The following is a 13,830-nucleotide window of genomic DNA, read 5'->3' on the forward strand; positions in this document are numbered from 1 at the left end:
ATTTCATTTGTACTTGAATTAATTCACAAGCAGAACGAGTGCAAGATAAATACATCAATATGTATTCCTCAATTATAAAATTATAATAACTTAAGCTATAGTTTACACTAAAGGTATACACTTTATATAAGTTCGTATGCTTTGGTTCGCTTAAATCTTCTGATATCCTGCGCGTTGTCCAGTAGTTGTATTGCTTCCAGGTTAGTATGATTTAGTAATCTTATTTCGAGTTTTAAGGCGAAATCTTGGATAACGTCGCAAACCATTTGTTTTCCAGGTCATCGTGCAGTTCTTCTTTGGTTACGTAGCGATGAAAAAAATTGGAAATGTTTATCTACGTTTTACTTATGAAATTAGTAAAAATGCTAATTTATGTATAACAATTTTTAAATAAACTCTTTTCCATACTTTATTTTTCACATGTAGTAGAGCTCTTCGCGATCTTTTTTAATATGGTGTCCTCTTCGTAGGCTTAATTCACCAATATGAGCTCGTATTCATCACTTGGGGGACATTGGTTAATAGCTATAAATGAACCAGACAACTGTTGAAATGGCATGATAACTGCAGTTACGTGCCTTTGAAATTTGAGGGTTTTTCTCGATTTATTACCCCCCCCCCCACACTTTCTCCATCAAATCCTGACTTGGTTCTAATAGGACCACTTCGGAAGTGCACACAGTGAAATATAAATTGTGGTAAAGTATCAATCAATTCAATAATATTAAGGAATGTGTTTAACATTAATATTTATGTTATTACAAAATCAATGGCGGATTTGCCAGTAAGCTGTGCTCCTTGGTGTGTAAGACCGATATTTTGGGCCAAAAATATTTTTATCTTACAAATATAAACAAACATTATCATATACATAGAGAAAACGAAACTCTACCCGAATATAACATTTAACATAATATAACCTTTAACATTTAATGAAAATTATGCGAAGGTACAGTAGGAATGACGTAATTTTGCTATCGAATGACAGAAGTACAATGGAAATTAAATCCGCTAGTTCCAAAATCCACACCATTGATCTTCTGTGGATGTAGTGACTAATAAAACTGGTATAAATTAGCGTCATTTCCTACACACCAATTAAAATTGTTCATAGGACAGTTCAAACGAAAAAATTATCGCTAATGATTTTTTTTGGGCAAAAATTCAAGTCATCTTCCAAGCGATCCGCAGCCCAGTCCATGAATTTTAAGATATTGAGTAAATTGGATCATCTACGAAGTTATCTGCTATTCTGCACAACGACGAATTGACCGCCTTGTGTTCGTATGCACTTTTATAGAAATCGGCAATATTCATGGCCGATATGGCATTTCTTGGACATATAATTGTTAATTTGATCGAATTTGGCCACAAAACCATGGAAACTGGAATTGGAAGGGCCACGGTCAAGGGGAAAATGCCCACAACAGGCACAACATTTGCATTAACGAAGTTTTATCATTTGGACGATTGCCAAATCATATAATAACAAAAAATAGTGGAAGCAAATTTGTTGTTGTTGATCATAGTTACCAAACCATTTTTTTATTAATTACATCATGCATTAGATATGCTTAGTACAATCCTAATTTAGAAATTAATTTATTACTACTGTTTTGCTGTACTTGCTTTAATAGACAAGCAAGGCGAGTACGAGGTTAACACATCAGAATTTATTTACGAAATTAAAATAAAATTAAACTACTTCAAGAATATACTTATACCCTATATAAGTTCGTGCGGTTTGCTTCGTTTCCATCTTCTGATTTCCTGCTTGTTGCCCATTAGCTGTATTGCTTCCACATTGCTGTGATTTTGTGTTTTGAGACAAAATACATAAAGCCAATTTGGACCATAGGATAAATAGGTCCTATGGCCATAGGTCCAAATTGGCTTTATGATTGACTGATTCAAATGATTTGAAAATTCAGATGACTTCGAAATTCTTCTAAAGAAAATCGAAGAGATTTCTGATTTTAGGTCAAGTTGATAGTATCTCGCTAGTCTAGTATTAGACTAACCAGTACAGTTGCTTGACTTTGAGGCAAATCTGCTTTTTGTTTACAATAATGTCTCCAATTTAACCTACCATCGAGATGGATGATGCAATTATATATAGTGGCTGTATCTTCCAGTTCTGTTGGTTCTTATGGTTTATAGCCTGCACACTGGAGCATAACTGAATTCTTCAGCACTAAATGTTACTCGAAATCCTTTAGCTACTAATCTTGCCTTTTTTCTATCGTCATCTTTTTACTTGAATAACAACTTTGTTTCAATGGCTTTATTTCCTTCTGGCAACTCTGTGGGGCTCCATGTTCTTAATCTTTCATGCGACTTTATTTCATTATTTATTGCTTATCTCCATTCTTCTTTTCATAAGCCCCATTAAATGTTGTTGGTATTTCTTCTCTTGAAGTAAGCAGACAATAGGCGACATGTAGCTCACACTCGTCTAGTTTCCTTGGTGTCGAGGTCTTTCAGAATTAGTTTCCTCCAATTTAGAAAAGATAGGTTTATTTTCGTCAGGTTCGTCATCACTGTCTATTATCTACTTTCTTCGTTATCACTCACATTCTTGTTTTCTTCTTCCTCTTGCAAAACTGCCTCACACCAATTTACTCACAGATTCTTTTTTGCTTCTATTGATATGGTTTTATCCCTGTATTTCACCTTCAGCACTACAGATTTCTTTGTTCTTAAGATTTGCCCATTGGCCAAGTGTATTAACGTATTAACACGTCGTTTGGAAGGAATCTTCGACAAAATGATCGCTCCTGAAATACTAATGATATTTTGTTAGTTACATCGTTGCTCAAATGTGCTGCATACAGCTGTACTTATTCCGCAGTATTTGCTCTGCTTGATGTTGGGTTTTGGTAATGTTGCACTCTGCCTTTTCTTGAGTATCCTCTTCCACGAAACTTGTATCCCTTCTGATATCTTTTCGGACAATTCGGTCGTATGTGATCTTCACTACCACATAAATAGCACTTCCTTGTCCCTGCTTTTAAGCCTGTTTCTTCAATGTTTCTCTCGTTGATTGCATTTATTTGAAGCTCCTGATCCAATAAACGTGCCTTGACGAAGTCTAATTTTACATTCTCCACAGTTTGTAATGCTGTTACTACAGTATCGTACTTACTTGGCAATGACAGAAGTTAGTGGCACACTTTGTCACTCGCATTTAGCTCGGATCCACTCTTTCAGTTTATCCTTCATGTTTGTTCGTAAATTAACTAATTTTCTCCATAGCGAAAGTTTGGTGAATGAACTGAATCGAACAAAGAGTCCTCTCAGTGCGTCAAGTTGATCTTTTGCATTCATGCAATCTTTGATTATATTCAGATGTTTGTCTGAAAGTACAAATTATAATTAATTAATTACAAATTTTAATAGCTGTGGGAAATTTATCACCTTTTCTAAGCAGTATTAATCGTGAACCCCAAGCTATGTGTTTAACATTAAATTCCACTCCAATAACCTCGGGCCTAATTTTGAATGTCTGTATTGTTGTTATCAGTATACAGCTCCTATGTTTATTTCAACGAAATTCTTTTCAATGCTAACTTTCGTAGCTTATATTTCTTCCTTTTTAATCTCATCTTATTGGAAATTCTGTATTTTTTTTATAATTAGTTCTGTTCGCTGAGGTGTAGCGTAGCGTCCAGTAGGTATCATAACCCCGCATTTTAATGTAATTTTTCACTGCATTTCAGTCTGAAAATCACCGAGAAATTTCACCATGTTGACGATGTTTCGCTAATGGGTTACAGTTTCTAATATTTTTATTTCAATTTGCTTAACGTTAGATTCTTTTGTTGCCATTTGTGCTTTTAGCTAATTGCATTGCCATTTGTTTTAGTTTTTTTTATTTTCAAAAGCAGATGTTTTTACAGAGTTTTGAGCTTTGTTGAGTTGTCTTAATTGTTGTACTACTGTTAATTTTATTTGGTTGAAGTTCTTTAATCCTCTTTTGGTACACTACACACTTTTTGGCAGGGTGTCCTTTTTCATTGCATAATGCACATGATGCTACGCTATTCCGTTACTTTCTGTATTGATTTGTGTGAGGTTTACTAGCGCACTTCACACATCTAGGTTCTATGTTGCAGATGTTTTTAGTTTGCCTAAGTTGTCGACAGTTTATGCATTAAGGTATACTATTATTTTTCCTCTATGGTTCTACTTTTATTTTACAGTCTACTATATATAGTTTACGTCATAAATGGTTTTGTTGTTCTTATTTTGTATTAAGTCGACGAAAAATTTCGGAAAGGTCTTCGCCAATAAGTTTTTAGCCATTTAAATTAGTCGTTTGTTTCACCATAGACGTAACGGTCGCGATTTGATGTCCATGAACCTCTAGTTCGCTATTAATATTGTCCTGGCTTGTTGTTGACGGTTATCTTCTAGTAACGACTCTGTACTACTTATTACTTTTTAATTCGTAAGTGTGGAATTCAGGATTATCTTTATTTTATTTCATCTAAATGAAATGTTTTTTATGTTTCTATAGTAAATTTATTTTGTAACAGTAACGTTGCCATGATTTGGCAGAACTTTGAACTGTACTTGGATAGTTGCTACTCCTTTTATCTGTGCTCTGAATAGCAATGCAAATGCAATCGCATAGCTGAAAACACATTAGCTATATCCAAAAGTTTTTGGTTTAACTGCTGATGAATTGCTTTTAACTCGTTGTTTTGTTTCATAAGTGCAGTTGGATCCACTTTGTATGATAGTTCTAATTTACATTTATAAGAGTTCTTGTTTTCATTATCCGGTTATTATAAGTACAAAACTTGGAATGTTCTTTGTTTCGCAGCATGTATTCAGTTCACCGCATCACCGACACCCGGAACTCTTTGAAACCATTAATAAAAAGTTGACCGCAATAAAATACAGATGAATTTTCTATGATATTGATAGAGAGTTGTTTTCGAGAAGGAAAAACACGTCTTGGCTCTATGAGGTTTGAGGCCGAACTTATAATTAATAATAACTTAATAATAAATAAAATTGATATTTTATTTAGACACTTTTAAAATATTTTTTTCCGCCTAATAATTAAACCAATTCAACTAATATAAGTAATAACAGGGCTATCCATAATAAAATAAACATTGTAACCTATTATTATACAACAAATCATATTTTTGCCTCCCTATGTTTCACATATGTTAGTTAATTTTGCATACTTACTGAAAAACAACACACAAAAAATTAGTTAAGAAAAATTATAAAATAATATAATATATATATTTAATTATCTAATAGTAAAATTTATATCTACCTTCGCCATTTGAACATCAAGATTATATATAGATTTAAACCATTTCTGGTGTAATATATATTATAGGTTTTCATTAAAATTGCTATATAATAATATACAATGGTGTATCAGATATTTACGCTATTAATATAATTTAGGATAATTAAATAATTATATTTATGATTACATTACAGTTTTCTGTAAAAAGTACAAATGTCACTTGGCTCTTAAAGATGTCTGTGTCACTGCCCCTTGACAGTTCTTTCTAGTTGTGAAGTATTCCATAGAAGACCTCTCAAAATGGTAAGATAAAAGTTTGTACTTTATTTTAGTCATCTTTTAATAAAAGTGTCTATTATTATTATTAATTTATTGTGCAAAGTCTATTATATGCTATATATCGAATATTTTTTAAAAATCCTCCTAATATCTTTATATTTGCAAAATATATAGGTTATAGTGTCATTTCTGTTTACATATATTAAAACATAGTATATTAAAGTACATTGTATTTAAAAAATGTACTGAAAGGTATTTAGTTCTCTAAATAATTTCTTTTTTATTTTTAGGCCAAACGCACCAAGAAGGTTGGAATCACCGGTAAATATGGAACCCGTTATGGTGCTTCCCTCCGTAAGATGGTTAAGAAGATGGAAATTACACAACATAGTAAATATTCCTGCAGTTTCTGTGGCAAGGTACTACTGATAATTTCTACTTATAGTTATAATTTCATTTTGTAACATAAAACTGTTGTAGGATGCGATGAAGAGATCTTGCGTAGGAATTTGGTCCTGCAAAAGGTGTAAACGCATTGTAGCTGGAGGAGCATGGGTATATTCAACTACTGCTGCTTCTTCAGTCAGATCCGCAGTTAGGCGTTTAAGAGAAGTTAAAGAACAATAAATGTAGGAATTTTTTAAGTTAATAAAATTATCTAAAAAGTTGTCTAAACTATTATTTCAATTACATTTTACGAGATACATGTAAAAGACGAATAACGTATATTCAAATATTCCAATCATTTAACTCTATTATTGCTAAAGGCTCATTTTACAAAACAGGTTAAAAATCATTTTTAAACATATTTTTTATAGGTATAGATAGATAGGTAGCAAATATTTAATTTAGATATATTCATTACAAATTATCTTTTAAAAAAGTTGAATTCTTATAAGACACTAAATTGAAAATATAAAATTATTTGTTTTTTAAATTGAATGATACATCCAAAATCAAATTTTTAAGCAGATGTTTCCAGTCATTAATTGCTGGTGGGTATCTAAAGGAAAATCACTTCAAAGAGCTGTAAGATATTTAAATAATGGCTTGAAAAACAAATTAACTAAGTATCATATATAATTTATGATATATGACAATGCAGTAGTTTATATGTACCAAAATACTTACATTTAAACCACAGTTTACAGTTATGATCTGTCAAATTGAAATAAAGTTTATGATTTAGCGTAAAAATTGTTTAAGACGAAAACAGTTTAATAGGGCTTTTCTATTTCAAAATTGTTATTCCTGTAATTTTTCTTTTAAACATATTTTATCACTATCTACTATTTTAATTAAAATGAACAATGAAGCTTTTCTATGCTGTGAAACTAATATTGAGTGGATGAATAAACAAGGTATTATTCAAAGAAAACTATCAACAAAAAAATCCAATTTAAGGCTAATTCGCAGTGATAGTCGTGACATTTTTATTGAAATAGTCGCCGAGAAAATAGCCCCTATAAAACTTAAATTAAAATCTATTAATGTACATAAAAAGTTCATGGGTGAAGGAAAAGCTTCAATTAAATTTTTAGATGACAATGCTACACTGTATTTATCAAATGCTCCACCAGGACAGTTGTTGTCTTTCTTAAGGTATTTATTTGTTAGTTAATGTAGAGTGATTTATTTTATTCTCTATATTAGGACTATGTTTGTGAAAATGACAGGGGAAAAGGCACAAAAAACAAATAAACCTCTCAGAGAACAGCTTCTTGGTCATCGGCCAAATAAATTTGAAGAAATCTCCCCTATTACAAATTTTGAAATGGAAAAAGCTGCCAATAAAGCATCTAGATCGACAGATACAACTCCTTCACCATTAGCTGGGAAGAAGAGAAAACTAGAAAGGTTAGTAAAATATAAAGTTATTGAGATTCATTTACATTTCAAATATATTTATAGAAATAGCAATGAAAAGGCACCTGCAGCAAAAAAATTATATGCTGGTACGCCTATTCCAAATGAACAATTAGATATTGAACAAAAAGAAGTAATGGATGCATGTTTGTCAGGAAAAAATATATTTTTTACTGGAAGTGCAGGAACAGGAAAAAGTTATTTATTAAAAAAAATTATTGGAGCTTTACCACCTGATGTTACTGTAGCAACAGCATCAACAGGTATTTTATTACATGTAATATTTCCACTAATTTTTAAATGTTATTATTTTCATAAAGGAGTAGCAGCATGTCATATTGGTGGAATTACTTTGCATCAATTTGCTGGCATAGGTGGAGGAGAAGCAACTCTTGAGAGGTCTATTGAAATGGCATCAAAACCACCTACTGTATCTATTTGGAGAAAATGTAAGCATCTTATTATTGACGAAATATCAATGGTTGATGGAGCATATTTTCAGAAAATTGAACAGGTATCATGAAATAAGACATTATTTATCTCACATATAATTAACTATTACAATACCTAGGTGGCAAGAAAAATAAGGAGAAATGACAAACCATTTGGTGGTATTCAATTAATTTTGTGTGGGGACTTTTTCCAGTTACCTCCAGTTAGTAAACCACGCCCAGGGGATAAAAAAGCATCTCCAAAGTTTTGTTTTCAAACAAATGCTTGGGAAACTTGTTTACTCCATACATTTGAGTTAAAAAAAGTTCATAGGCAAACTGACAATAGATTTATTGACATTTTAAATAAAATTAGATTAGGTAAAAAAACTTATTTCATTTGGCTATCTAAATTAAAATAATTATTTCAGGCAAGGTTGATGAAGATGTCATCAATATCCTTTCAGCAACCTCAAAACAAAAAATAGAAGGTGATGGTATATTAGCTACAAGGCTTTGCTCTCATACAGCAGATGCAGATATTATAAATGAATCTAAATTAAAAGCTTTAGAAGGAATTTCAAAAACATTTGAAGCTCAGGATTCTATTCCTGGAACTACTAAACAATTGAATCAACAAACTCCCGTTCCTGATAAACTTGAATTAAAAATTGGTGCTCAAGTAATTATATATCTATAAGTATTATTGGATGAGAAGCATATATAGTTAGGTAATTTTTAGGTAATGTTACTTAAAAATATCAATATAACTGCAGGCCTTGTTAATGGTGCCAGAGGAGTAGTTAAGAGTTTCAGAGATGGTCTTCCAGTTGTTCAGTTTCGTAACAAAAAAGAGTATTTAGCACAGCAAGAGAAGTGGATTGTAAAAACTGCAGGTATAATATATTAATACTAAAATTACGTCTTATAACTGTACTAATGGGGTGATACAAACTATACCTGTTCTTGTCGGACAAACTGCAAACATATTTTCATTATATTTCATCCCTATAGGTGGAGCTTCACTGACAAGAAAACAAGTGCCTTTAAAGCTGGCTTGGGCATTTTCAATACATAAGTCACAAGGCTTAACATTAGATTGTGTAGAAATGTCATTAGGGCGAGTATTTGAGGCAGGTCAAGCATATGTTGCTTTAAGCAGGGCTCAAAGTTTGGAGACTTTAAGGGTTTTAGATTTCAAGTAAGCAAACATTAAGAAATTTAATCACTAAAATTGCAATAATCTCACACAAATATTTTCGTAGGTCTAGTCAAGTATGGGCAAATCCAGATGTATTAACTTTTTACAAAACATTAGATAATTATAAATATATTCCTTTAGGACCTATTAATAAACATATGGAAAGAAAAAAAGATAATATCAAAAAGAAGTCTATATTTAAGTCCAAACTTATGATGGAAAAACCTCTAATGAACATATGTTAAGTAATAAATTGACTGAATGTATTTTTTTACTTATTTTCATATAGATAAATTATACAATAAATTTTATTTACATAAACACCTTATATTTTAATTCCATATTTACATTTTCCAATATTTTAATTTCCTTATCCAAATTAATACTTCTACTCTTTAATTGGTCATACTTGTTTAACAAATATTCAATCTTCCTTTTTAGCAAATTTTTATCAAGGTCAACTATATTGTTATAACCCTCTTGTTTGCTTTGTAAATTCAAATAGTTTTGAGAATCTCCTGTTGCAAATTGGGTTTTTAGCTGATTTAATGGTATATCATCATCAGAAGAATTTTCAGTATTGATTTCTTTCTTTGTAGATCTTCTTTTCTTCTTCTAAAATATACAAACTACTACTAACATTGGAATTACTTATAAAGCTTTTCTAAAGCAGAATTTAAGAATGAATTTTCTTTCTTTAATTCCTGTAAAAAACATTCTTGGTTCTTAACTTTATCCTCTAAAATTTCAAATTCTAACTGTAAGTAATTATATTGCTTTTGTAAATATTCCATCGATGTTGCAGAATTTTCATTAATATTAGTTAAATTAAGATGGCAAGAATTTTTCCTCGTAGTGATGTTGATATCTGATAATTCCATTATGTACTAATGTTTATATTCTTTAATCCTGTAAATATGTAATTTACTAATTCAAAGCATAACACTGACAATCCTATTAGATTTTAAAATTATATTATATTTCTAAATTATTTAAATACTTACATTTATAACAGATCGTATGTTGGAAGATATCCGTTCTTTGGATGTAGTCTTCATAATTACTATTAATTGAAACTATTAATATTAACAAAAACCAGTATAAAATTGTAATCACTTTAATAGGCTATTAAGAATAGTAAACAATTATAACAAAGTATTTTGAATGTATAACCCACAGATAACCTACATAGCATTTTTTATATATGATTTATATATGTCGATATATCTAATATTTATAAATTAATTTTATAATTATGTTCTTATTGCTGTGTTTTATGAAAAAGTTGTTTTATTTCAACAATTCATTCAAGTCAGTTCTTACTTATTTTTGAAATATAATTATCTTCTAAATCATTAATTCCTTCAAAAAGTGTTTTGATTTTAATAGTAAATAGACATTTTCTATGAAGTAGGTTAGGTAATGGTTAGGTATTAAATATTAGTTATATATTTAAAGTAGTAATCGCAAATTAGAGGAATATTCTCTATATTTTGTGGCAGTAACAAAAATGGTAATAGAAAGTAAGAGAAAAGCTGAGGATTCAGCACTTGTACCTGTTCAAAAAAAATCAAAAAATGAGTTGGCTACTACCAGTAAAAATAAACAAGTTTCTCAACTTCAGCCGGTATGTAAAATAAAATATGAGTTTATTATTAAAAAAACCATTGTATATAACACTTATTTAGGCTCCTGCCAGGACTTCTAATCTTTTTGCCCCTATTATGGTATGTGAGGGACATGAAGGGGAAATATTCACTGTAGATTTTCATCCAGAAGGTCAATATTTTGCAACATCAGGTTTTGATAGAAAAATTTGTATGTACAGTATACTTGTGTTGTTTTATATTTAATTTATAATTTTGTTTTAGTTTTATGGAGTGTATATGGAGAATGTGAAAATCTTTCAGTTATGACAGGCCATACTGGGGCTGTAATGGAATTACATTTCACTCCTGATGGTTCAAATATTATTACAGCATCTACAGATTATACTTTAGGATTGTGGGATGTTGTAACAGGGGAAAGAGTCAGAAAATATAAAGGTCATAATACCTTTGTCAATTGTATACAAGGAGCTAGGCGAGGCCCGCAATTAATGGTATCAGGAGGAGATGACAGCACAGTTAGGATTTGGGATCAAAGAAAGAAGCAACCAACAATAACTATGAATACTGTATATCAAACAACAGCAGTTAGTTTCAATGACACTGCAGAGCAAGTTTTTAGTGGAGGCATAGATAACGATATAAAAGTAGATGATTAAATTTTATTATTATTTAGACTCCAGAATGCTTCTTTTAGGTATGGGATGTTAGGAAGAAAGAGGTAATCTATACTATGAAAGGGCATACTGATACAATCACAGGATTATCTTTAAGTGCAGATGGTTCTTATCTGCTAAGTAATTCAATGGATAATACACTAAGAATATGGGATGTACGGCCATTTGCACCTGTTGAAAGATGTGTCAAAGTATTTAGTGGGCATCAACATAATTTTGAAAAAAATTTATTAAGATGTGCATGGTCACCAGATGGAAATAAGGTAAATAAGGGAGCTTAAATGTGCTCATGCTTTTAAGATTTAATTTTAAGCTTAAATATTCTTACTAGTAACCTTTTATCAGTTGTATTAGTATTGTACCACTGTGATTGAATTAAGATATAATTTGTAGGTCAGTGGTGGTTCTGCTGATAGATTTGTATATATTTGGGACACAACATCAAGAAGAATAATATACAAATTGCCAGGACATACTGGTTGTGTTAACAGTGTTGCTTTTCATCCAAATGAGCCCATTGTAGCATCTGTTGGAAGTGATAAAATGATTTACTTGGGAGAAATTGAGTAATACTTAAACATTAAAAAAATATGTTTCTCAATCATAATAAAAAGGATTTTTAACACAAGCCTATCCTGAAATTACATCTAAATATATTTTTATCAACTCTTTAGATAATAGTATTAATAAAGTAATTAGATTTTTAAAATGCTTTTTTTTATAAATCTGTTCCTATTCTTACTGAAATATTAAACAAATTAATGCTAACAGTTATATAAATTAATAATAATTAATGTATTATTACATAGTAAACACTATGAATTGTAATTTTTTTCTGCAGATATAATAGTTCTGCATAGATTCGATATTAACTACTTTACTCAGTGAATAACTATATGGTAACTGGAATATTCCAAAGGTTTAAGCTTTCTTCTATAGCCGGTTGATATCAGACTGAAAGAGAATTTAGCTAACCACTAAATGTTTTTCCACTTTTTATCAATTTGGTATATGATATTGGGCTATGTGCATGTTTAACATATATCATTTAATATATATACAGACTAAATTGAGTTGAACTCAATAGGCAAAAACTTAATTGGCAGTATATGCGAAGCTAGAGACTTTAATTAAGAAGTGCACCAAAATTTGTGCCGAATCTTCATGTAGAGTTCCTTATCAAGAAAACCGTAGGAGCGAAACAACGTGAACTCTATTGCTTCCAAATTATGAAATTTGACTTTTAAGGATATATATATATTTAAGATTTGATTGTGTTTGCTAACTAATTATAACAAATTGATGGTGCCATTATCTATCAATGTAATCTCGTTTTTTACTCTCATTATCCTGCCATTTGACCTTTGGTTTTCTACCCTTACAAAGTGGCGGATGAAGTTAATAGATTCCGAGTTTAAAATTTATTAATTTTACCATAAAGTAATTTTGTCGATGTATCGTTTGTTAGTTCCTCAATTCTCGATCATCGGTTTTCGATTAATTCAGAAAGCTTCTTTTAAATCATATATGGCTAAGGAAATTGGACAGATCTTTTGACAATTTGATTTGATTATTTCTCGACAATATTACTATTTTCTCAACACCTCAGACTCAAGATGTGTTTGAGCCACAAAGTCAACGCCTGAACAATTACTATTCATCTACCGATCTTATTTTCCATCGTTGTATATGAACTGGGCTGAAGCATTGGGTCCACAAAGTTTGTATTTAATTCTGCTGTAACGCTTTAAAGCCTCTCTTAAATCATATATGACTAGGAAAATTGGGTAGATTGTTCTATGGCAGTTCTATCTTTAAATTTTGGTTTCGTACAACGTATAGTAATATACTGTATTAGTTTCCTCGGTATTTTGCTCCACACTTCACCTTCAGTCTATTATAAAATTCCGATAACAATTTCTATTTAAACTGCTGCGTATTATTATATTCATTTTAGGCAATGAACATTTCGGTTGGGGTAGGTTTTGGATTAAAAATAAACATAATTCTGCACTGTGCACTTTGGAAACAAAAAAGCTCATTTGTGACAGTGTGTAAACTGTAGGTGAATAGGAATAAGTAAATAATTCAAAATAATTATCCAATCAAGAGACAACATAGTATAACATTTTAACAAATGTTATAATGCATATAATATATGCAATTTTAATAAACTTATAATGCTTAAGTACTATGTAATATTTTAGGTAAATTGTATATCAGGCGATGTGTATGTTATCTATCGAATATATTATATTAGTTTGTCAAATATAAATAATATTGTATTTAAGAAACATTGCAGGATTACTTAAGAGAATTAACTTGAGAATAAACCTAACATGATTTTATGGCCAGTTAGGCAAAATGTTCTTTCCACCTCGCATGTTAATACTACAGAACAGATTGTAGAATATTTAACAAACTGTTTTTTAGGCATCGCACAGGCCTAAGTTATTAAACAATAATAACGTCAAATGTTATCGGTACTCTTGAT

At 30.5% G+C, this 13,830-nt stretch overlaps 4 protein-coding genes across 6 annotated transcripts; 3 read left to right on the forward strand and 1 right to left on the reverse strand.

The window, feature by feature from the left end:
• The first annotated feature begins 5,445 nt into the window (after window positions 1-5,445).
• On the forward strand, window positions 5,446-6,222 carry RpL37A (Ribosomal protein L37A). Its single transcript, XM_076404243.1, has 3 exons — window positions 5,446-5,578; window positions 5,845-5,973; window positions 6,035-6,222. Exons 1-3 carry the CDS (start codon window positions 5,576-5,578, stop codon window positions 6,179-6,181), a joined length of 279 nt encoding a protein of 92 aa, XP_076260358.1. The 5' UTR covers window positions 5,446-5,575; the 3' UTR covers window positions 6,182-6,222.
• A 478-nt stretch (window positions 6,223-6,700) lies between these two features.
• Pif1 (Pif1 DNA helicase) lies at window positions 6,701-9,373 on the forward strand. 2 transcript variants are annotated; one of them, XM_076408910.1, is made up of 9 exons: window positions 6,701-7,156; window positions 7,208-7,411; window positions 7,466-7,683; window positions 7,741-7,934; window positions 7,992-8,232; window positions 8,283-8,533; window positions 8,594-8,747; window positions 8,866-9,052; window positions 9,117-9,373. In XM_076408910.1, exons 1-9 carry the CDS (start codon window positions 6,858-6,860, stop codon window positions 9,295-9,297), a joined length of 1,929 nt encoding a protein of 642 aa, XP_076265025.1. In that variant the 5' UTR covers window positions 6,701-6,857; the 3' UTR covers window positions 9,298-9,373. The 2 variants fall into 2 exon arrangements, with proteins under 2 accessions (XP_076265025.1, XP_076265015.1); XM_076408900.1 differs by having other exon boundaries at window positions 6,702-7,156; window positions 7,208-7,683.
• LOC143199143 (uncharacterized) lies at window positions 9,233-10,241 on the reverse strand. Of its 2 annotated transcripts, none has more exons than XM_076408934.1 (2): window positions 10,057-10,241; window positions 9,233-9,667 (listed from the first exon to the last, which is right to left on the reverse strand). In XM_076408934.1, the coding sequence occupies exons 1-2, from the start codon at window positions 10,108-10,110 to the stop codon at window positions 9,365-9,367; spliced, it is 357 nt and encodes a 118-aa protein (XP_076265049.1). In that variant the 5' UTR covers window positions 10,111-10,241; the 3' UTR covers window positions 9,233-9,364. The 2 variants fall into 2 exon arrangements, 1 of the variants encoding a protein (XP_076265049.1); XR_013006364.1 differs by lacking the exon at window positions 9,233-9,667 and adding an exon at window positions 9,824-9,961 and having other exon boundaries at window positions 10,057-10,195.
• On the forward strand, window positions 10,241-12,045 carry LOC143199138 (U5 small nuclear ribonucleoprotein 40 kDa protein). The gene is made up of 5 exons (XM_076408922.1): window positions 10,241-10,679; window positions 10,741-10,870; window positions 10,924-11,306; window positions 11,357-11,599; window positions 11,730-12,045. The coding sequence occupies exons 1-5, from the start codon at window positions 10,563-10,565 to the stop codon at window positions 11,904-11,906; spliced, it is 1,050 nt and encodes a 349-aa protein (XP_076265037.1). The 5' UTR covers window positions 10,241-10,562; the 3' UTR covers window positions 11,907-12,045.
• Window positions 12,046-13,830: the final 1,785 nt, after the last annotated feature.

Source organism: Rhynchophorus ferrugineus, unplaced genomic scaffold (genome assembly GCF_030347505.1).
Source record: "Rhynchophorus ferrugineus isolate W39M unplaced genomic scaffold, kcgeb_rfMv2 rfM1, whole genome shotgun sequence".
NCBI classification, from domain to species: Eukaryota; Metazoa; Arthropoda; class Insecta; order Coleoptera; family Curculionidae; genus Rhynchophorus; species Rhynchophorus ferrugineus.